The sequence below is a fragment of the Mesocricetus auratus genome, unplaced genomic scaffold (genome assembly GCF_017639785.1).
Source record: "Mesocricetus auratus isolate SY011 unplaced genomic scaffold, BCM_Maur_2.0 Super-Scaffold_100008, whole genome shotgun sequence".
In the NCBI taxonomy this organism is placed as follows: domain Eukaryota; kingdom Metazoa; phylum Chordata; class Mammalia; order Rodentia; family Cricetidae; genus Mesocricetus; species Mesocricetus auratus.
In genome coordinates this window covers 6161139-6185023 of record NW_024429192.1, presented here as the reverse complement: position 1 = coordinate 6185023, position 23885 = coordinate 6161139, and the positions used below count along the sequence as shown (strand labels likewise).

General features: G+C 50.6%; 1 protein-coding gene across 1 annotated transcript; it reads left to right on the top strand.

Annotated features, from left to right (window-relative positions):
- Positions 1 to 1204: 1204 nt before the first annotated feature.
- On the top strand, positions 1205 to 23404 carry Ifnar1 (interferon alpha and beta receptor subunit 1). Its single transcript, XM_040750494.1, has 11 exons — positions 1205 to 1380; positions 7829 to 7952; positions 10773 to 10951; positions 12349 to 12503; positions 12595 to 12736; positions 13425 to 13539; positions 16211 to 16410; positions 16842 to 16984; positions 19076 to 19223; positions 19819 to 19964; positions 20689 to 23404. Exons 1-11 carry the CDS (start codon positions 1308 to 1310, stop codon positions 20944 to 20946), a joined length of 1683 nt encoding a protein of 560 aa, XP_040606428.1. The 5' UTR covers positions 1205 to 1307; the 3' UTR covers positions 20947 to 23404.
- The last annotated feature ends 481 nt before the right edge of the window (positions 23405 to 23885 follow it).

Here is a 23885-nt window from a genome sequence, read left to right as displayed (position 1 = left end):
AGTTCACACAGACACTTTGTGCAAGTCCTGTGACTGTGCTCTCAAAGTATGACACATTTCCAATTGTAAAGTAAGCCGGGAGATGGCTATGTGATTCCACGAGAGGCTATTATTACTGTGAAACCCAAATTGTATTTTCATCGACATTCTTATAGAATGTAGTTCTAAATACTACTAAATACAGTGTACGTGGTTCTTTACACAGGAATTCTAGCTATTCAGATTATAGAGGTAAAGTTTGTAACAAGTGTGTTTAAAATATTGTATTTTCAATGCCCTGACACTACCTGGAAATACTGATTTGTTTCAAAAAGTATCATGTCAGAAATACAAAACCCAGATTTTTTTTTTAATTTGGGGATTGTTTTTTCCACTGTGGTAATTCTATATTGTATCATTGTTGATGGATAAGCGTGCTTTTTAAAAAAAAATTAAACAACAAATAAAAGGAGGTAGTAATGAAAGAGTTAAGGGGCTAGAGAGATGGCTCAGTGGCTAAGAGCACTTGCAGAGGGCGGGAATTCGGATACCAGGGCCCAGCGTGATAGCTCCTAAGATCGGTGACGCCAGTGCCAGGGTATCTGGCACCTCCTACATGGGCACCAGGCACGCACGTACGTAGGGCGCAATACATACACGCAGGTAAAACAATCATACACATAAAACCAACCTAAAAATATTTTTATAGATCAGATTCAAATGCTGCGTAATCAAGGAACTAAGCATAAAAATCGCACATCTGACACAGTGACTGCTGTGTCGCCCTGGCCTTCCGGGTCCCAGGGTCCTCGGATCCCGGGCCTCCGGGGATGCCCACGTCCCGGTGCAAGTCGGTAGACCAGCCACCCCTGAGGCAACGCCCCGTGGCCCGGGACCAACCCCACCCCAGGGCAAAAACAGGAAGCCGAGGGGTGGGGTTCGGGATGTTACTGGGAGTATCTGCGCAGGCGCACTGGCTGCACCCCGCGTTTCTCTCGGGCGATAACGACCGTAGTCTGTCTTTACGGAAGTGACAGTGGGGCGTGGCAGGGACAGCTGTGGTCAGAGGTCAGGGTTCGAGTTGAAGGCTACACCGCCTGCCACTTTCAAAGCCCCTTGCTCACGGAGGGGCGGGGCGTTGAGGGAGGAGCCGTCCGGGGCAGAGGGGCGGGGCGTTGACGGAGGAGCCGTCCGGGGCGGAGGGGCGGGGCGTTCGCGGAAGGGGCGGGGCGTCAGCGGAGGACCGCGCTGCTCGCGGGTCACCTCGGGCTCCGCGGCGACGCTGGTGGAGACGGGCGTGTGAGCCGCGGGCCTGGGCTCCGGGCACGATGCTCGGGCTCCTGGGCTCGGCGGCCCTGGTGCTGGTAGCCGGGGCGCCTTGGGTGCTGCTCGCAGCCGCAGGTGAGCGGAGGGGCCTGGGCGAGCGCCGGGCCGCGGGGAGGGAAGGGCCCGGGCTGCTCTCCGGGCGCCGAGTCCCCGCACGCTGACCCCGTCACCCTCCCGACGGGAGCCGGCGCCTGCGCCCCTGCTGCAGCCTGGGGACGCTCGGGGCGGGGTGCGGGCGGGAGGAAGACCGGACAGCCGCAGGAACGCGCTGCCCCAGCCGGGTGCAGTCCGTCCCGACCTCGCCGGGGACTGACACAGTCGCCTTACCGGGCCGAGGTCGCAGCGTCTAAATGCAATAACAAGCAAGCCAGGGAACCCCTGGGCTGGTCTGCTGCCCCAGGAGAACGGCGACTGCTCGACAGAGACAAGAGCCTTCTTTTCAAAGCGGGGTAAGGGACCAGAGGACAGTCCAGCATGCCAGCCAGGACTCCTCCAGCAACTTCCGAGTCCTCTTGGAAGTCGCTACTCCCGGGAGGTCCGGGATACCCGAGTCTCACCCCGCAGGTAGCGCACAGCACCGTGAACTCGTGCAAGTGGTCAGACAGATCCCATGGTGGTTATTGTGAAGCTTTGTTTTTTAAAGATCTTCACGTTCGTGTTTACTTGGGTAGACGAGGGAACCCCTCTTTGTTTTCGCGTGAAATGGACATTTAAAGGGGATGTACTTTAAGAAGTTAACTTTAGCCAGCTGTGGTGACATCCACCTGTAATCCCAGCACTGGGGAGACTGAGGACCAGGCCACCCTGTCTGCGCTCAGTAAATACTGAGGCTGTGTCTCAAAAGAATTGACCTTAAACTGAAGTAGTTACTAAGGCATGCTTTATAAGAGCTGCCCTTCCACAGATGGGGAAACTGAGGCACCGAGAGTTTTTTTTTAAGTAGCTTGCCTAACTAAAGTCGTGCACCAGTTTCCGACTGAATTGAAAACCACACCTGAGAGCCTTTCCTGAGAGCCGCGTGGCTTAACCACGCTGGGCAGTTGTTGTTTTGATTGTGCGTGTGCTCACGTGCATTCATTGTGCGCTGCCTGTGTGCTTGTGAAATGGGAATCGGGGGTGAATGCCAGCTCTGCTGCTGCCCTCTGTATTTGGACAGGGTCTCTGACTGAACGTGGAGCTGGATAATAAATAGTATACTGGCCGCTCATCAAGCGCCAAGGACCCTCTCTCTGCTCGGCACCGGGATGACAGGCACCGGCCGCCACACCCAGCTGGAGACCCCAACTCAGATTCTCACGCCTGTGCCCCCGGCACTCTTCGCCTGAGCCGTTTCCCTGCCTTTTTTTTTTTTTTTTTAAGGCAGGATCTCTCTGTGTAGCCCGCCTGGCTTTGTGCTTGAACCCTATTGCCTCTGCTAGTTGAGTGCTGGGATTACTGACGTATGCTACCACCCCAAGCCAGCGACGGTTGTTTGTTTTGTTGTTTTGAGGTGGGTCTCCTTATATGGCCTGGTACTCACAGAGATCAACTCACCTCTGCCTCCCAAGTGCTGGGATTAAACGTGTGCACCGCCACTCCCCACCAGAGCTGTTTTCTTAAAGGAAAACGTTTCAAATGAAATAGTTGACTGTCCATTTACATGTTAGAGCCCTCCTCCTCCTCAGTCCTCTTCCTGTTAATGCTCTTCTCCCCCTAAAGGGGCAGCAATGCTGGAAAATTAGTGAATGAGTACTCTAAATTTGAGATTGTTACCTTGACCCTTACTCCAAAACTCAAAAAAAAAATTAAATCATGCTTTTATTCTAGTAAGGGCCAGTCTAGGACTTTAGACCAAGAAAATTGTCCAACAAGTAAATGAAATCTGGTGTATAAATGTATGGATGTATGTCTTTGTATTTACATCAGATTTCAGAAAATAGTACACCCTAGTGGTCATCAAGATGAACATCAAAGGTTGGAAGCAACCGAAATTATAAATAAACGCTCATATATAAATTGTATATCCTGGACCAGCAAGCTGGCTAAGTAGGAAAGGTACCTGCCCCCGAGCCTGAGGACCTGAGTTCAATCCCCAACCCACTCGGAAGAGAGAGCCAGCTCCAGCCATTTGTCTTCAGACTCCCACATGCTCGCTCTGACATAAATGTGCCCACAGATAGACAGACACACACACAATTTAAGTAATGTTATGTTACATGCTAAGGGGGGATAAACCGTTGTTACTGACACTGCAAAATCTATGAAAACAAAGTGCAGTTAACTCTCGTTTCCAAATCTCCACTCACTTCTGAGTCGATGGTCACAGAAGCATCAAAATGGTTCTACCGTCGGGGCTCCTTCAGGGGGAGATCGCACCCCTGAAAGCATCCCTGGCTGTACCTCATCAGACCTCCGCTTCCTCTCTGGCTCACCGTCATTTTAATTAGAATATTACCAACAGGGTCTAGAGAGATGTGATTCAGCAGCTTAGAAGGTTGGCTTCTCTTTCAGAGGACCCAGGTTCAAGTCCCAGCACCCGTGTGGTGGCATACAAATGTCTGTAACTAACTAAAAAAATAACTAAAAAAAACTAAAAAAAAAAAAAATGTCTGTAACTCCAGTTCTCATTAGACCCGATGCTCTTTTCTGGCTAGAGAGGGACACGGTGTACATGCAGACAGAGTACTCATACATATAAAGTAAATTGAAAAAGAACACCATGAACAGAATACTATAACCGCTACAGATGCTATTGGATCTTTTGTTAATCTTCTAACCCTAATCACTGCCCTTTCTGCACAGGATCTGTAAATTCTAACAAGAGGGTAAGGAGGGTCGATTGTGTTTAGGATGAAGGCCAAAGGCTCTGGTGGGGGTTCTGGGAATGTAGTTCCTAGCGTGTACAAGACCATGAGTTCCATCCCCAGTAAGAAAGCGAAGCCCCTGACATCTAAGAAGAATTGGAATATGTTCTCTCGGATCTCTCATATGATCTAGTTGTACTCTGTAAGCCTCTGGAGTAGAAGCGTCAGGATATGACGTGATTGTCTGGAGGCAGAAGTTTTCAAAAGGAGAAATGACAGTGGAGCCAGATATGCAAAGATACTTTAAAAAGCGATAGCCTAGGTGCCGGCGGAGAGCTCAGTGGGTGAGAGCGCTGCTGTTCCCTCGCCCGGGCTCCAGGGGACTAAACACCACCTCTGACGCCCATCGTCATGAGGCGCATGTGGTAACATACATGCGTGCAGGAAAACACACATAAAGTACATCTTTAAAAGGAATAGCACGGCCGGTCGTTGGTGGCGCACGCCTTTAATCCCAGCACTTGGGAGGCAGAGGCAGGCGGATCTCTGTGAGTTCGAGGCTAGCCTGGTCTACAAGAGCTAGTTCCAGGACAGCCTCCAAAGCCACAGAGAAACCCTGTCTCGAAAAACCAAAAAAAAAAAAAAAAAAAAAAGGAATAGCACATCAGAACCGGAGAGGTGGCTCCCTGCCGTCTCCACCTCCAGACAATCCTAATAGCGCCTGCTTCATCTGCACACACCCACACACACAGACACACAAACTTAACTTTAAAAGAGGGGGGTCTTCATAAGACCAAACTAAGCTCCCTTAATGTAGGTGACAATGGTGTGACTGGGACAATATATGAGGCCACTGGCAGTGGGTCCAAGACCTAACTCTAATGCACAAACTGACTTAGTGGAGCCCATTCTATATGGAGAGACGCCTTGCCCAGCCTAGACACAGGGGTGTGGGGGTGGAGACGCGCCTTGGTCCTGCCTCAAGGAGATGATGGGACAGACTTAGTAGACTTCCTAGGGAAGGCCTCACCCTCTTCCTGGAGCAGATGGGAGGAAGGGGCAGTGGCGGGAGTGGGAGGAAAGGAGGGAGGGGGAACTGGGATTGGAATGTAAAAAGATTAATTTCAAAAAGAGAAAAAGAACAGAAAAAAGGGAGATTAAAAACATGTCTTTTTAGGGATTCTAGAAATATGACTGGAGTAGGCAGGATGAGTCAGTAGTCTTTACCTAGACAGCACTTTAAACTGTTTTGGAACTGTCTGGAGTGTGCCATCTTCAAGGGAAGACTTGATGATCAGGGTAGCTGTATCAATCTCAGACAGAAGGGCTTTAAGTCATCGGTCCAAAACAGTGACTCTGCTTTGAAGGGAAATGAAATAATTTCGTCTGAAACAAATATGAGTGATCAAAACCCAGGAATACATATTCAGAGGTTACATGATTTTTTTTTCCTGTACCCACAGAGCAAACAAGTTCTAGATCATTCAGTAAGTATGAGGATGCAGGGAGCAGGGCATTACGTAGACAAGTTACAGGAGTGAGGGGCTCCAGCCACCAGATGGAAACAGTACCTTACTTCATTCTTACGAGATGGTCTATATCAGCGGTCCATACCTACTTCCCTGAAAGGGTTAGGTCAGGGGTGACACTTGTTCCCTAAGGTTCTGGAGCAGCCCTTACCCCAGACTCCCAGTGCCTGATGCGGCAGATGGGTCTGCGCTGTAACTCCTTTTGGAGGAGGATGCTGTCTAAACACGGCCCTTCTTAGAGTGCTCTGTTGTCATAGCTTCTTCGGAAGTTTCTAATCCACACAATTAAGGCTGTAAGAGACAAGGCATCATATATTAATAAAGGTTCTATATATCGATTATAAAGGTCCGCACACCTCATGTCTAAATTGTGTACGAAATCTCTCCAACCTTCCTAGGGTGGGGATCTTCCCTTTATCCAGGATATACAAATAACCAGTAAAGTAGTATAGAGACTGTGTCCAAGGAACCCTCTTATTTACCTAATAATGACCCGGGTCCTCAGCCACACTGTGACTACTCTATGTCGTATTTATTTTTATTATCTTACTATGTCTATTTTATTAAACCAGCATGACTGTAGTTATGTAGGAAAATGTCTGGATAGAGCTGGTTTCTGAGTGCAGTTTGAGGCAGTCACTGGAGGCCTTGGGTTTCAGTGCCCACATTTCAGAGGAGACTGCTTTATACTTTGCTCTGTGTGAACAACTTCTGTCCTGGGCCGGGCGTTGGTGGCGCACGCCTTTAATCCCAGCACTCGGGAGGCAGAGGCAGGCGGATCTCTGTGAGTCTGAGGCCAGCCTGGTCTACAGAGCGAGTTCCAGGACAGCCTCCAAAGCCAAACAGAGAAACCTTGTCTTAAAAAACCAAAAAAAAAAAAAAATCTGTCCTGCGGCTGGAAAGATGGCTTAGTGATTAAGTATTTAACTGCACTTTCAAAGACCTGGACTCAGGTCCTAGGACCCCCTTGGTGGTTCACAACCACCTGTAACTCCAATCCGATAACCTCTTCTAACCTACATGAAGTACATACACATATGAGCAGAATACTCTCACATAAAATAGGATACATAAATTGAATTTAAATTTTTAAAATACTTTTATTTCCTGAGATTAAAATATAGTTACATCATTTCCTCCTTCCCTTTCCTCCTCCCCCCTTCCTGTGTGCCATAACAACCACCAACACACACTCTATCAAATTCATGGTCTCTTTTTCTTTACGTGTGTGTGTGTGTCTGTCTGTGTGTCTGTGTGAGTCTGTGTGTGTCTGTCTGTCTATGTCCACCACGACCACCAGCACACTCTCTATCAAATTCATGGTCTCTTTTTAAGTGTGTGTATGTGTCTGTCTGTGTGTCTGTGTTTGTGTGTGTTCCTAGACATACAATTAACCTTCTCAATGTGTCTGGCGTTACTTGTGCGTGTGTTGTCAGGCTGACCATTTGATATAAGCTAGTCAATATCAGATGGTTAGTGTGCTCCTCCCTGCGGAAGACTCTCTCTCCTGCTCTCAGCTTTCCTTAGTTGCCTGTAGGCTTCTGTTGTGTTTGTTTTGTTTTTTTCTGGGACTGAGGCCTCCTGGGCTTTCGGCCTCCCACACTAACTCGTCTGCTGGTGGTGCGCTTGTGTAGGCCATCTTAGGCAGCCACATCGCTGAGACGTCACGGGTGTAGCCTCCGACACTTCCAGGACACAGTGTCTCACAGCCGACGCCCTGCTCTTACTGTCTGCCTCCCCTCCCACAGTGGCCCTGAGCCTTGGGTCCAGGAGCTGTAGTCGCACCAGTGGACTGAGCTCACAGCTCTGTGTTCCATCAGCTGTGTTTTTCTGCTACGGTCTCCATCCGTTGCAAAGAGAAGTTTCCTTGATGGTCAGTGAGACTGACACTTGACCTGTGGGTATAAGGACAAACATCTAAAATATAGTTAGGGATTATGCTGGTTTTAGTAAAGCGATGTTTGTAGGCATGACTTCACTGGCCCTGGGCAGCTGCCAAGGTTCCCAGTCCCAGGAATGATTTCTGACTGGTTAAGCAGACGTTAAGCTCAGTTGGTGAGCCGTTGGTGCACCCTCAGGGTTACCGTGCCATCTTGGTTGTCGTTGTGGTCCCTAGGCATCATAGCTTTAAAAAAAATGGAAACTCAGTGAATAATCTATAAAATGTTTTTACAGCATGAATAATTGCTTTGTTGCTTGTTGGCTTTCTAGATGGGGAAGAGCTGGAGCCCCCTGAGGATGTGGACGTCTACATTGTAGATGACAACCTAACCCTAAAGTGGAGCCACAAAGGAGAGCCAGCGGGCAATGTGACCTTTTCCGCAGAGTACCAAACGTAGGTGGCTAACTGGCTCGCTGCAGTGACAGGGATGTTTTTATGATTTCAGTACCACAATTTCTTTTTTAGTATGGGAAGCACTTGTTGGTCTCCATTATAGGGAATTTTATGTCTCACATATTTGTGACTTTATCTCGGTGGAGACTGAGCTGAAATGAGGGTAAAAGCACTTGCCACCCAGCTTGATGGGCTGAGTGGACTCCCAGGGGCCGCCTGGAAAGAAAGAACGAACTCCTGCAAGTTATCCTCTCGTGTGCCTTGCTGCGCTTGCACAAACGCACACACACGGATTAAATAAAGCGTTTCTTGAGGTCGAAGGATGAGATTAGTAGACAGTATCTTCTCTGCGTGGGTATCACGTAGTCACTAAATGTACGACAGTGTCTGAGCTGTCTTTGACGTTGGAGAACCCAGAGAGCCTTGCTGGGTCTGGGAACAGGGCCCTTGTAGCCTTCCACATTCCCTCATACACAGAGGCTTCATTGTTTTAAACTTTCTAGGCTTACTTAATTCATGTGTGTCAATGTTTTGCCTGTGTGCATGTATGTGTACCGTGTGCATATGTGGTACCTGTGCAGGCCAGAAGAGGACATAGGATTCCCTGGCACTGTAATTAGGGAAGGTCGTAAGCCGTGTGGGTGTGGGGACCTAACCCAGGTGCTCTGCAAGAGCAGCCAGTGCTGCTAACCACCGAGCCCTCTCCAGCCTGCGTGTTTCACTTTAGACACAGTTCACACACGTCAGACCTTGCCTGTGCGTTCCCTTTCTGCTAGTGGACGGCGAGTGCACTACCATCCAAAGCACGACAGTTCCAAGAGCAAAAGGAAATGTGCCAGGAACCCGATGCTGATGGGGGTGATGGTGATGATGATGATGATGGTGATGATGATGATGATGGTGATGATGGTGGTGGTGGTGGTGATGATGGTGATGGTGATGATGATGATGATGATGGTGGTGGTGATGATGGTGATGGTGACGATGGTGGTGGTGGTGGTGATGATGATGATGATGATGATGGTGATGATGATGGTGGTGATGATGGTGATGGTGGTGGTGGTGATGATGATGGTGATGATGATGGTGATGATGGTGGTGATGATGGTGATGATGATGGTGATGGTGGTGATGATGATGATGGTGATGATGATGGTGGTGGTGGTGATGATGATGGTGATGATGATGGTGATGATGGTGGTGATGATGGTGATGATGATGGTGATGGTGGTGATGATGATGATGGTGATGATGATGGTGGTGGTGATGATGGTGGTAGTGATGATAGGGGTGGTGATGGTGGAGATGGTGGTGATGATGGTGGTGGTGGTGATGATGATGATGGTGATGATGGTGATGATGGTGGTGGTGATGGTGACGGTGATGGTGGTGATGATGGTGATGGTGGTGATGATGATGGTGATGGTGATGGTGGTGATCTCCAGGAACATGAAAGGAGATGACAGAGATAAAGAAAGATGATGGGTTGAAGGGCAGTGGATAGTTTAGTACTCATGCAGTCAGTCATGCTGAGACAAGGTACTGCTTATGCGAGGCCAGCAGGGGCCACTGAGCAACACTACACCACAGTATTTTTAATTTAGCTTTTGTTATTTTTTTCTTATTATTTTTGTTTAAATGTTTGTTTATGGACTCTTACTGTATAGCCTAGGACAATTCTAAACTTACTGTGTAGTCCAGGCTGGCCTCAAAGGTCCAATACCCCTGCCTCGGCCTCCCCAGCACTAAGATTCTAAACATGGATCGCCGTTCCCAGCCGTGCCCCCATTTTTACTGTTGATACCAGTCACCTGAATTGATGCGACTGGACATTTCCGCTGGAATCCATTTGTTTCCGTCGGCATGTGTTTTCTGGTGGTGTAATAGCACTAAAGAGGCGGGGGTCTCGAGAGGCTTAGCAGTGGAAGGCGCTGGCCTGGAAGGCAGCCTAACTTAGGTGCCCGGCACAGGTCGGGCAGCCCTCAACATCTGCAACCCAGCTCCAGCTGTCCCCAATCTTTTGACCTCACAGATACCCTACTAACATGTGTATGCCCACACACATACATATACACATAATTTTAGAAGAAGTCTTTGAAGAAGTGAAGGCCCCAGGAAACAGAAAGGGGGAGGACAGATACAGAGGAAACTAACACCCACAGCTCTGAGGCCTCCCCTAGGACAGGCTGTCTATTCAGAGCCACAAGGGGTCATCAGACCAATTCCCAGTCTTTAATAAGGAAGTCAAAGTCCAGAGACAGAGGTTCATCTCCCAGAAATCACACAGCTGTCTTGAAACAGGCTGGCCAAATCTGTTTTTGTCTCCTGGATCATTTATTTCTAGTTCCTTGAAATGCTAATGTAACCACTCATAAAATTGAAGTGAAAACCCTGTTAAAAATTGACTAAATTTTGTCTGGGCAGACAAAGGCCGATGGATCTCTCTGAGTTTGAGGCCAGCCTGGTCTACAGAGTGAGTTCCAAGACAGCCAGAGCTGTCCTCTAGAGAAATCCTGTCTTCAAAACAAAACAAAACAAAACAGTAGCCTCTGCTGTTCCCAATGACAAACTTCTTAATGGCCTTTCCTTAGGCGCACGGCTACACATGGCCTTTTAGGTGCGGCCATTGGTTTCTGTTGTTGGTTTTGTTTTTTGTTTCTGGCCCTTCACTCATTCGAAAGCACTCAGCACGTAGTGATACTCAACACAGGAAATAAATTTTTAAGTTAAGCTAACCATGCTTTGTGAGTAGAAAATGCATTTGAAACCTCTATATATTCATTAGTTCATTCAGTTTTGTTCTGTTCTCTCAATTAAAAGAGACGAGATGGAGAACTGGCTAAAATTGCCTGGGTGTCACCACGTTACGGGGACTGAATGCGAATTCTCTTTGCTGAACACAAATATTTATGCCGAAATGAAGTTTCGTGTAAGAGCCGAAACAGGAAAAAGCACTTCTTCATGGGCTGAGGTTGACCCGTTTATTCCGTTTCTCAGAGGTGAGCGCTTGCTGGCTGCATTGCTGTCTAGCGAGGGCCACCAGAGTTCTCTGCGTGGCCTGTTCATCTGTGTGGTGCCACTCCCTCCCCCTAAGGCCCTTCCTTCTGGCCTCCAAGCATGGTCGCCAAGAGCCTTTAGAAGTTCCATGGAGTCAAGGCTCTCCCTAGTAATCCAGAGTCTTCATCGACTCTATAAACAAAGGAATTTCTGAAAGGACACTAGAACATGTGGTGTGAACTTACTGACTGCAGACCTGGGTCTGTGTTGGTTAGCCCACGTGTTAATGAGATTTTCTTAAAGTAGAGCAATGTCACACCTTAAAATCTTGTTGCTTTTGGAAATGTACTTTTTTTAAAACAGTGTTTCTGATAGTTTTATCATCTTTGTGAATTCACAAACCTTTTGTAATTGTATCTGTTTTTCTGGTCAGCATGCTGAGGTCAAAGCACTTACCCAGTGTAAACAGATTTCTGTAGTCCTATAAAGAGATCTAGAATCTGAAGAAGCCCTGTCCTGCCACAGTCTCCAGAAGGAGTGGCCTGTGCCCGCGGTCCGGTCTGTCACTTCCTCCCTTTCCTCTCTCGTCACTGTCCATTCCCTTTCTTCCTTTCCACACTTGCGCAGATGTCAGCGGCCACCTCTGGCCACAGGAGCCTCCCTGGTCCCCCCCCCTGCTCTCCCTGTGCCCCGCCCACCTGGCCAGGGCGTGGGCATGGCTCCTCCCCCTCGAAGCTCTCCTCTCCTGCCTCACCGGGGCACCGCTTGATCCCGAGTCTCCTGATCCCCGCGTTTCCCTCTTTCTGTGTCTTTTGCTCTCTTCTGCAGGAGATTCCAAGGTTGGGCTGCAGTGGGTCCCAGGCCCAGCCATCAAACCTGTGACCCCAGCATTCCACCCCCTGCCCCATTGTCCCCTCTGAGCGTTGCACTGATGTCACCATCCCCACCCAGTGTCTGCCTAGATGGTAAAGCCATGCCATAGTAAAAATGTTCAGTCTCCCTCACAGCCCTTCCCGCGGCCTCGCCATCTCAGGGAAGGATGTCGGCGGGTAATCGGCTCAAGCTGACCCATTCCCTAATTTTATGCCTCGTCACATTCCGCCTGACCATCCGGTGAGGATGTCTGAGACGCCGCCTTTTCCCTGTCTACCAAGGCCCTTGTCGTCCTCACTTGGCTTCTTCTTGCTGCCCTCCTCCTCCCCCGGCTCGCACCGTTCCCTGCTCTCCGCAGTGCACCTGCGTGCCTCTGTGGGGGGGTGGTTCTTACCATGTCCCGCCCCCCCCGGGCGTCAGACCCGTGAGGACCTTCGTCTGTCTACCGCACGGGACAGGCGTTGCCTATTGTTAACGTTTGGAAGGGAACTGCTGAGGTCACAGAGCTGCTCCCTGATGTCCACAGCTCACATTGGCCCCCCGGGAGTGCGTTTAGAAGCTGAAGATCAAGCTATCGTAGTGGACATCTCTTATCCCGGACGAGGCGGGAAAATGTGGGAAGGTGATACTCTCCGCTTCCAGTACAGGATAGTAATCTGGCAGAGGTCTTCGAATGAGACGGTAAGTTTCTGGTTTTTACTTGGTTCGATGTGAGACAGAAGGCGATGAGTGAATTCTAAAACTTGACTGTATTTTTTAAATCTTTTTGTAGAAGACTATTACAACTTCTTATTACACAATAAAGATCTCAAAACTGTTGCCAGAGACTACTTACTGTTTAAAAGTTAAAGCGATACACACGTTCCGTGGGAAACACAGCAATTACAGCGCAGTCCAGTGTATAAACACCACAGGTAAGGAAGAGCCCTGACTTTGGATCAGTAGCTGAGTATTGACGGCATTTAATTTGGGCATTTTCTCCTGATTGCTGAAGCATTTTATGTGATGGAGTGTGTGATGCTTTAATAGTTATTAAAGCATTGGGTATAGACGTGTGACTGAACACTTCCTAGCACACACACAAAAGGAAGAATACAGTGCTTACAGAATCAAGTCATTACTTTGTCATTTTTGTCTCAGAACTAATGAAAATTAATTCTACTTGACAGTTAAAATGCTGTTTACTTGCCTGTAATGCTCATGTAGTTGCTAGCAGAGCGGTTGGTACCCAAAGCGTACCCCTGCGGATGGAATGTCAAAGATGAAAACACTTACTCGCTGCCAACCTTGCTGATAATTAAGGTCAGGGTAGGAGCTGGCTCGTGGTTTTAATTATAAGTTTAGTATGTTTTGTCTCTTAAACAAGATAAAGGTGGCTCTGCCCCACTGGTTTAAAATGTATGTTTAGAGGCTGGAGAGCACTGGCTGCTCTTCCCGAGGTCCTGAGTTCAATATTCAGCACCCACACGGTGGCTCACAACCATGTGCAGTTCAATCTGATGCCCTCTTCTTATGTCAGACATCCATGTAGGCAGAACATAAATCTTGAAAAGAAAAAGTACTATGGAAAAAAGTATGTTTAATGGATTCTTTGGCTTCCAGAGGCAAGCAAGATGCCTGTGCCGGAAAACATAGAAATGGATGCCCTAGGTGAGAGCTATGTTCTGAGATGGGACTGTGCGCCTGCAGACGTGAGCTTCCGAGCACAGTGGCTCCCGTGAGTCCCTTCCCTGCGTGTCCTCACCCGGTCTGCTTCGATGTGCGATGTGCGTGCTCCTTCTGCGTGTGACTGACTGAGAGGCGGGAGGGATGCCTTGGGAAGCCGGGAATCTCACTGTAGGCTCCCCATGTCGAGGGAGTTAGGTGGAGAGCAGGGCCCCTGCCGGCCGGCCCTGGCCGCTGTACAGGCCCCCCGCACTTACACCGGTGGATGAGGCACACCCACTGGCTCACGTGCAAGGAAGGAAAAATCGTGTCACCGGGGAGGGTGCTTCCATTCAAAGCCTGCCTTTCTGCTGCACGCTCCTGTGGCTGCGGACTATGACCTTTACACCCGCCAGAGGTCAGGCCACCAAGGAGGTGTTTCACTCATTCCATTAATGGCGGATCCGCCTTCCTCCCACCAGACGGTATAACCTGACAGGAAAGCGAAGCGGCCGCCATCTCCCCAGGTTGTGGAGGGGCTGTAGACAGTACGCAGCAGAGGAGGGCAGGAACCTCGGGGGCGTTCTTGATGTTGCCTGCCATGGTGGAGGGTGTCCTAGAGAGGAGGACATTTGGACAAGAAGTGACTTTGTTGTGCGGGACAGGCTCGGCACTGCCTGCCTGTCTTACAGGTCTTGGGGCCATTGGGGGCTCTGAGCTGGGAGAGTGGTGGCTGGGAGTCTGCTTGAGAAACCTCGATGTGGCAGGTTGTATGTGGGGCCCTGTGCCCACTTGGCACCACCCCTGACAGAGCCTACTAGCAGGTTTGTCGTTCCAGGCTCTGAACTGTAGTCTCTTGGCCAGTAGCTTTTCCTCTCTGTCCTCAGGGAGGGCTCGCCCTGGGTGCACGGCACTGATCTGTGTTAGTGGCACTTTTGGTGCCGCAATTTCCCTTCCAAAAGGGAAAAGCCCTGTTTGTAGTGCTGGCTGAATTTTGTGACGGGAATGTTCCCATCATGGCTACTTTGAGGCTCCCGGCTTGAAGTCTTTGAATGTGGGCCTGGGAAGGTTTGCGCGCACATAGCACACTGTTAAGTAGTGTATGTTAGCATGTGATGGTTAAAAGTGGCTTCAAGAACAGATAAAATATAACTAGTATTTCTTAGTTATGGTTACTGTCGCTGTGATGTCATAGTGACAAAAGCCATCTGAAGAGGAAAGGGTTTATTTGGCTGGCACTTCCATATCGTAGTTCATCGCTGAGCAAAGTCAGGCAGAATCCTGGGGGCAGGAGCTGATGCGGAGGCCATGGAGGGCGCTGCTCACTTAAGGCTTGTTCCTCAGGGCTTGCTTCCTTTCCTCCTCCCTTCCTTCTTTCCTTTCCTCCCTCCCTCCCTTCCTTACTTCGGTTTTTCAATTTGATATATTATGTATACAGTATTTTATATGTCTTCCGGCCAGAAGAGAACACCAGATCTCGTTACAGATGGTTGTGAGCCACCATGTTGTTGCTGGGAATTGAACTCGGGACCTCTGGAAGAACAGCCAGTGCTCTCAACCTCTGAGCCATCCCTCCAGCATCAGGGCTTTCTTATTGAACCCAGGACCACCAGCCAGGGGGTGTCCATACCCACAATGTTCTGCAGCCCCAAAGAACTGTAATTAACAAAATGCCCTACAGGCTTGTCTACTTAGAGTTTGAAATTCCAGAAGCATTTTCTCTCAGATGGCAATAGCTTTGTATCAAGATCACATAAAGCTAGCCAGCACATGAGACGATGTGAGTTTGTAATATTTTTAGTAAGTTTTTATTTCTGAATTTCCTATCAGCCTTCTGCAAAGGGAGACTTTCCCCGTCTAGTCTGGGCCCTACTGGACCAGTTTCTCTCCGTACCAGGTCCCGCAGCCTCTATGCAATAACCACTCAGAGACTTTATATATTTGTAATTGTTTGGCTATTGGCTTAGGCTTCTTACTGACTAGTTCTCTTAGTTATTAACCCACCTCTATTAATCTGTGTATCACCGTGTGGCCTTGACTTACCTAGGTAATGATGCCCTAGCGTCCTGCCTCCTCAGTGGCTACACGGTGTCTGTCTCTTTGTCCTCCTCTCTGCCTCTTTGTCTGGAATTCCCACCTATCCATTGGCTGAGACAGCTTTGTTTGTCAGCCAGTAAGAAACACATAATTACAGCATACAGGGGACATCCCCTGTCAGCCTTCTAATAATTATTTGTTTATAAAACACATACTTTGAAGAGAGATGGGTAGCAGAGGATGTGCTTATCATGCAAGCATGAGCCAGAGCTCAGATCTCTGGAAGCAGGTAAATCCTACAGGTGTGGCAGCACAGGTAGTCCCAACACCTGAGAGTCAGTCCTGGGACAAGCTGGCTGGCGAGACTGGCCACGTCAGCACGCTGGGTGAGAGATACCCTGCCTCGGTGAAGTGGAGAGAGAGAAAGACGCCCAGCATCCACCTAAGGCACGCGTGCACGCGCACGCACACACACACAAGCACACACACACAGATGCATTCACATACACTCCCACACTGAGGGCCAGCATGCCACAGGCACACTCTAGAGCAGCCTTTGTTGGGGATCAGTGTCTCCTCCATTGTCCCTGGGGCCACAGTGCTTACTGCAGTGTCTGACGTATTGTAAGACAGTATTACAAATCTCAGTACATATTTACTGAGTTCATGGATGAATTTAACCTTTCGTTTTGTTTGGTCTTTCAAAGTAACTTTTATAAAAGTACTTCTGGAAGCTCTCCCGATAAATGGAAGCCAATACCTGCCTGTGCAGATATCCGAACTATGCAGTGTGTCTTTCCTCGGAACACCATCCACACAGATCATTTCCTTCTCCGGGTACAAGCCTTCCGTGGAAATAACACATCTTTTTGGTCCGAAGAGAAATTGATCAATTCCCAAAAATACAGTAAGCCAAGTTTTCTTTGAGACAGCATCTGACACTGTAGCCCAGGCTGGCCTGGAACTCACTGTGTAGCCCAGGCTGGCTCCAAACTCATGGCAGGTATCCTGCCTGCGCTCCTGAGGTTGTGGGCGTGGTTCACGTGAGACTGTAATTTCCTCATTTAGTTCAGGTTTGTAAAAATTGTCTTAAGGAGGGGGCTGGAGAGATGGGTCAGAGGTTAAGAGCACTGACTGCTCTTCCAGAGGTCCTGAGTTCAATTCCCAGCAACCACATGGTGGCTCACAACCATCTGTAATGAGATCTGGTGCCCTCTTCTGGTGTGTAGATGTACATGGAGGCAGGGTGTTGTGTTTGTAGTAAATAAATAAATCTTTTTTAAAAAAATTGTCTTAAGGAGTCTGATGCCATATTCTCTCTTTCCGTGTCTCTCCCAGCTAAGATCCCTCCTCCCATCGTTGCTGTCACCCCCACCAGGGACTCGTTGCTTGTCTATGTCAGCTGTCAAGACCACTCCCTCAGCAAGTGTCGCAAGCTAACTTATGAAGTCGTTTTTTGGGACAAGACTTCCAATACTAAGGTAAGAAGCCTCCACAGGAACTTTGTGACTTAGGACTGTGATTTGGGAAGGGAGAGGGAAGAGAATAGAAGCCCCGGCTCCAGGGTTTGGGGAAGATCTCTCAAGCGTTGGACTGTGGCTGTGTGTAGCCTCTTCCCTGTTCCCGGCAGTCACAGGTCGCCTGGCTGCATCTGGGCCTACTTCACTGTGAGTCCAGGCGCGTGGGCATGCAGGGTGGGTGTGTGCTCGTGCATGTGTAGCAGGCCTTCTTGGACAGCCAGCCCCCAGACCGTGACAGGGAGACTTCTTATTAATCGGGAAAGCTCAGCCTCAGCGTAGGCTTGTTTCTGCCTAGCTGGTTTTGTGTGTTTGACTTAACCATGTCTGTTAGTCCCCGTGCCGCCCCACGGCTCAACTTCACTGCCCACCCTGCTTCCCTCCTTCCGTCCGCTGCCTGGCCCCCAGATAGCTGGCTCCCCCTCTCTGCCTGCCAGCCCTGCCTATCCCTCCTCTGCCCAGCTAGTGGCCATTAGGTTTTTTATTAGACCACTCAGGTGTCTTAGACAGGCAGGGTGAAACAGGACCACATCTTTACGTAGTTAGACACGTGCTCTGTCCCACAGCCTGCGCCTGCGCCTACTTACAGTCTGGAGACTGTGGAAGTGACCCCACTTTGTCCCTCCCAGGGACTGAACGCGGTGGCCAGGCTTTTCAGCAGGCACCTTTACTTACTGGGCTGTCTTGGCAACCTCCCAGTTTGCTTTTGAAATACATCCTGAGTCTGTTGCTATGGAATTAGAACCATTTTTACCACGATTCCCAAGTACTCTTCTAATCTGAGGTGCCGTTGCAAGGATGATGTTTGGGCCAGGTAGTCCCTCGTGGTGACTCCGTCCTTACTCCAATGGATTTGTGACATCACTGGGCTTCATCGTGTGTCTCTAGCGCTCCCTCAGAGCTGTGTCAACCAAGTATCTCCAGATGTTGTCACCTGTCCTCAGCTGGCAGCTCAGTGGGGACCGAGCCCCCAGCGTTCAGCTTAACCCGTGGTGGGAGAACCAGCTAAAACGTCTCCTCATGGAGTAGTCACGAAAAGGCTCAAGGGTTGCTGTGAACCAGTAATAATGACCGAACTCTCTGTCCCACGCCATGCACCCTGTGGGACTTCAGTCAGGGAACCAAGAATAAACTCTGGTGCAGGTGACATAGTGAACGCTGCCTCTTCACGGGAATTTAAACAAATCCCACGGCGCTGTCCGCCTGTGCTGCCGTAGCATCTTTTAACTCATTGAGAATTATCCTTGACATTCACCAGGCCTGAGGTCAGACAAGCTGAGTCTATGGCCCACGCTGACAAACTCCGTACTGACCTTTGATGTTGGTCCGCTCTTCTCTAAAGCAGTGGTAGCTGTAGCAACTCGGCTCTGTGGGGGTTGGTCAGATTTGAAATGAGGAGACTCAGTACATCTCAGTGGCTGTGCTGTCCCTGCTGATCCCCTGGAACCCTGGCAGCAAATGGATCCTGACTTGTGCGAAGGTTTTTACATGACCTGGCCTGTCTCTCTCCAAAAGACAGTGTTTGCAGTTAATTTGTGCAGCAAACACGGGTGAGCGTTGCTTACTTCCTCACTGAAGCGTGCCTGGTAGCGTGGTCACCTGGGTCACAGAAGAGATGTACATGTCACCTAGGCTCTGGGACATGGATGGTGGACCAGGCCTTAGGGGGATCTACCCTGGCCACCTTGTGACCAGTGAGAAAAAAAGAGTTTGAGTTGAAACGGCTTTGGTACACAGCCCTGTTGTGGACTGGAAAGTGCAGCACCAACGAGGTGACTCCGTGTTAGCACAGCTTACGTGGCGACTTCCTGTGGGCAGCAGCGGAGCAAGGCTGGACCCCCCCTCTCTTAACTGCCCCCACCATTATGCCACAGTGGCAACAGATTCTTAACTCTCTGGTTTGGTCCTAGCGGGTCACTTAAAACAAGTTTCTTACTGCTTAGACACGTGCCAGCGAGGTGTTAGGAAGAGACCAATCAGTAATAGAAAAAGAGTCCAGAAAATACATATTTTCTGAGGCGACTGGATCGTATCACGGTTTTATTATTTCTATAGAGAAGAGTGGTGAAGGAGAGCCCAGAGTTTACCATCGAGAACTTGCAGCCACAGACTGTGTACTGCGTGCAAGCCAGGGTGCTCTCGTTTGCCACATGGAACAAAAGCAGCGACTTCAGTGATGCGCTGTGTGACGCGACCAGGCCAGGTGAGAAGCTTCTAGAAGCTTTTAATGAAGCTGGAGCTGATAAAGTGCTGCGCTGGGATTGGCAAAGAATTTCTTTGCTTCAAATGGCGGAACACGTCCTTCCTGAACCACAGGGATCAAAAGCGAGCCCTGCGCCAGGGAGCGCTCCTCCATGCGACTCAGTCCGTGTTTCCTAGGCTCTTCTTCCCCCGGGGCGGGCCTCATTGCAAGCCGGCAGACGCTCGTCTGTCAGGTTTCCGTGTTCTGTCACGCGTGACCGACCTTGTGGAAACGCGCGTTCGTTATAAGGGCTGGGACTTGCTGGTGCTTGAGTCTCCTTTGTATTTTTGTCCTGGAGACGACTGGCTTAGCCACCGGAGGCCCTGAAGATTCTTCAGGTTCTGAGCTGTGCAGGTGCTGGGGACACCAGCTGAGGGGACCTCTCTGTTCTTACAGTTCTCCCCTTGAACCAGGCTCAGTTCTCAGGACAGTCTTCAGGTGTGGCCGTCACTGCCCACAGGGATGTATTAAATGCCACGCAGTCTCAGGACACTGTTTCCTCCCTGGGGCTGCTCTCGTGAGAAAGTGCTGATACTCGTGTTATTGTGTGTTTCAGGAAATTCTTCTTCCATGAACTGGATCCTAACTGTATTAGGCACTCTGTTTTTTTCTGCCCTGGCCCTTTATGCCGGAAAGAACCTCGTGAAATGCCTCAACTCTGAGTTCTTTTCATCGCCCAAACCTCCCCCCAGTATTGATGAGGTACGCTCTACCCTTTCACCAGCTAGGGAATGGGGAGCAAATGCTCGGGTTCAACAGAGGATCTGTGCTTTCTTCATCCAGAAAGTAACCTGGGCCGACGTGGCAGTGTTAGAGTCCCAGCAGTGTTGGAAGCCCGATGGTGGTGTGTACCTGTAAATCTCAGGAAGCTGAGACAGGATTGCAGTGAGTTTGAGGCCAGCATGAACTGAGTAGTCAGATCCTATCTCCAAAAACAAGACATGAGGTTTTCAGAAGCCCCAGGCCAGTCAGGGCTACAGAGAGACCCTGTTACAAACCTAAGGACCGAGGGACCTGAGGCCTCAGAGCGCAGCCTTCTCTACTGCATGCTGGGGTTTTCAGCTTGCCCGTGTGCTCTGCTGCTGACGGTCGTGACGTAAGAGCTGGCTCCTAACCAGCTAGACAGACAGGGAGATGTTCACCTCTCGCTTGTCACTGGTGAACTGGGTATGGTTACTTTAGAACGTCTGTGATCCCAGAGCCCCCAGCCCAGCCCAGACAGCACAGTGTCTAAGCATTCTTCGTAGCCTTACCCCAGTGAGGCTCAGCCTGGTGGCCCCACTGCGCCTTCTGAGCCCCGACAGCCAGCGCGTTGCTGAGCTCGGCTCACCTGTTAGACCGCACACGCCGAAAGGTAGGTTTGCTGACGTTGGGTGCAAAGGAAGGAAGCTAAACAGCTTGTGTCCCTTTCTTTCTTTCCCGTTAGGTTTTCTCTGAGCCGCCTTCAAAGTACCTTCTCTTTTTGACTCCTGAGGAACACACTGAGAGATGCTTCATCATCGAAAACACAGGCACTGTTGCTGTAACAGGAGGAAATCCCAGCCCCGAGGGGGAACACAGGAAGTACACTTCCCAGTCCAGCCAGGACTCGGGGAACTATTCTAACGAAGAGGAAAGTACGGGGAGCGAGAACAGCCAGGGACTCAGGCCGCAGGGCTGCCCCGAGCACAGTGGGCCCTTCTAGAACTCCATGTGGCAGGCTGTGGAGCATGCGTTGCCCTCCTGGGACCTGAGAGAGGGCGTCCGCTTCCTGGGAACAGAAGAATCCAGAGCCCAGTCCTGCAGGCACAGTAGCTCTCCAGTGCTGACAGCCGGTCCGGCACCACGTGCTCTCCTCTGTGAGGAGGGCTTAGCCGAGGGTGGCTGCCTGCGTCTGTGGCAGCTGAAGTCCCTGGTGCTGGCTTGGGCCACAGCTGTGACTCTCTGCTGCCCACGCCACCTGGTATTCTCTCTCAGTGTTCATATTCTAGGAGACATCCAGAACATACATTTGGCTTTTTAATACTGTGGTACCCCTAAGGTGTCTGAGGTACCGCCGGCTACACTAGCACTTCCTAACCCTAGCTTTCCACAGCAGTGGCTTCTGCCTGAACTCAGAAGTCACCGAGGCCGTGGAGAAAGGGACTCCCTGAGTGGAGTAGCTGCCCTTGCAGTTTAAGATCTCAGTGGGGCCTGGGTGAGCGCTCTAGTGCCTGTGGAGCCAGACGGACGCCGTTCGCTGAGGGAGACAAACGGTGCACAGCCAGCCTCGCTGTCACACCCCGTGTGGGTGTCCGCGGCCTCTCTGTGCTGTTTGTGATACCAGCTGACGGCTCAGCACCCATGTCCTTCAGGTGTCAGCTGCTGTGGTGATGGGAGAGAGCCGGTGGTGTGGCTGTCCACAGGTGCCTGTAACTCACTTGAAATCCAGGCCCATGGTTATCGTCCATAGCAGGACACCCAGCAGCCCCGGTGGCTCCGGGTGGACTGTTAGCCCAGGTGTGGCAGGACCCCAGCCGGGAGGTGGCGCCGCCTTTAGTCCCCAGCACGTGGGAGGCAGAGGCAGGCAGAGCTCGGTTCCAGGCCAGAGGAGATGAGAGTGGAGGGCATGGCCTTGGCCCCCGTTACCTCCGTACCCCGCCTCTTCAGCCGCCCAGCCCTGCCCCTCCTGTGTTCCCCACGGAACAGCCTACAGAGAAGCAAGGCCTGTCAGGATGTGGGCAAGCGAAGGCCCCGACATTAGCATTAAGTGTTCCATCCCTCACACGTACAAACACGAGTCTTCGGGGTGAGACCCCACAACAAGCCCTCGGTGGCTGCAGTAGGTGGGGAGGGGACTTCCCTGCCTACTAAACAGCAAAGGCAGTCCCCCCTCCCAATGCCTTATGCCTATGACAATGGGTTGCCGTCTAAGGTGATGACAGGGTTGTCCTTAGGAACGCCATGCACGTGGGGCTGGAGAGAGAGTTCAGTGGTTAGAGCACCCAAGTTCGGCCCCCAGCACCCACATGGTGGCTCACAGCTGGCTGTCACTTAGCTCCAGAGGATGCAATGAGGGCTTCTGTGTGGGTTGCCTCAGGCACCGGGCATGTGCAGCGTGAACTCGCTTGTAGGTAAGACACCCGTGCATGTAAGACCTTCAGGAAATACAGATCTAAGAGAAGAAATACCATGCACCCTAGGGCGAGCCACCTGGGAGTTCTTGGCGTTCTTAGAGGAGCTCAGTGCCATCCCCGGCTAATGTGGAAATGGTCTCGGTAGTGTGTGCAGATGCAGAGTGACAGCCCCATGGGTGCGTCTGCATGCACCCACACAGGTGACCCGGCTACATTCCATGAGCGCTGCCACAGAGCATCGATTAGCAGTCCAATCTAAAACAGAGCAGCTGTTCTAGACCAGAGTCACTTAAAGGCTGAGCAGAAATCTGTGACAAATGGGCCAGGTACAATGGTGTCTGCTGTGCTCCCTTCCCAGCTGCCTAGGAACTTGGGGCCTACCTGAGCCACATAACAGGCACATTGTTTGTGTACAGGTGTGGACACGTGAGTGTGTGTGTAAAAAATACAGAGCCCGGCAGGCTATGATACTTCGGACAGCCTCGAATTTCCCTTGGGACTTGGGGGCAGGGTCACCGAAGCCTTCCCCACCCTCGCTGTAGCCTTGTGTACCTGGCGAGCACTGTTCTTTGGAGTCCGTTTTCCTCTAGTGCCGAAGCTTCGAGCGAGGACTGAGTTCCTCACTGGGCCTGCAGCCCCTGCAATGGTGCAGCCCCAGGACCCCCGAACGCGTGAGATCTGAGACCGAAGCAGGCGTAGGTGCTCGTTGCTTGCGGAGGGAAATCGCCGAGTTTCTACGTTTCTATGACCACGTTTGTATCTCGTCCTTTCGTATGATTGCCCGAGGCTCACTGCTGCAAAATGATTTTACGTACCACGCCGGAGCCACAACTCTGGATTTTGGTGGGTGCTGCTTTGAACTCGGATTGTGTGTGCCAGCATCCTGCAGGTGGCGGAGTGAGGAGAGCCGTGCAGGTCTGCCGCCCCTTGCAGTGTCTGTCGAGCACGTGTGCTGACACCCTGCTGTCTCACTCGGGAGACTCAGTGGACACTCTGTCAGCTCCCTTCCTCGCAGTGGAGGAATAATAAATCCATCATTCTTCCTAAGAAGTGTCCTGTTATCGGAGACAGTGGCAGGTCCCAGTTGCATTCAGGCTTCGTTTTGCTATGCTCCTGTCTCAGTTCCCAGGTGCTCAGCTCACCGGCTGTTGCCTAGGTGAACATGAAGAGAAATGCCACCTCCCAAGGTCAGGCGCCAGCAACAGCCCAAAGAGAAAATGCCACTTAAGTCAGGGTTATCAGCCTGTGGGTTTCGACCCCTTTGGGAGTCGAATGACACTTTCAAGGAGGTCACATACCAGGTATCCTGGATATCAGATGTTCACATTGCAATTCAGGACATAGCAAAATTAGTTAGGAAGCAGCAATGAAATAATTTTACAGCTGGGGGCCATGAGGAACTGTGTCAAGGGGTCGTAGCATCAGGAAGATTGAGAACCACTGGCCTGAGTCTAGCTTGCTGAGCCAGAGTTTATTCAGGATTCTCACCCAAGCTCAGATGAGGATTTAAAAGCTGCATCCTGGTCCC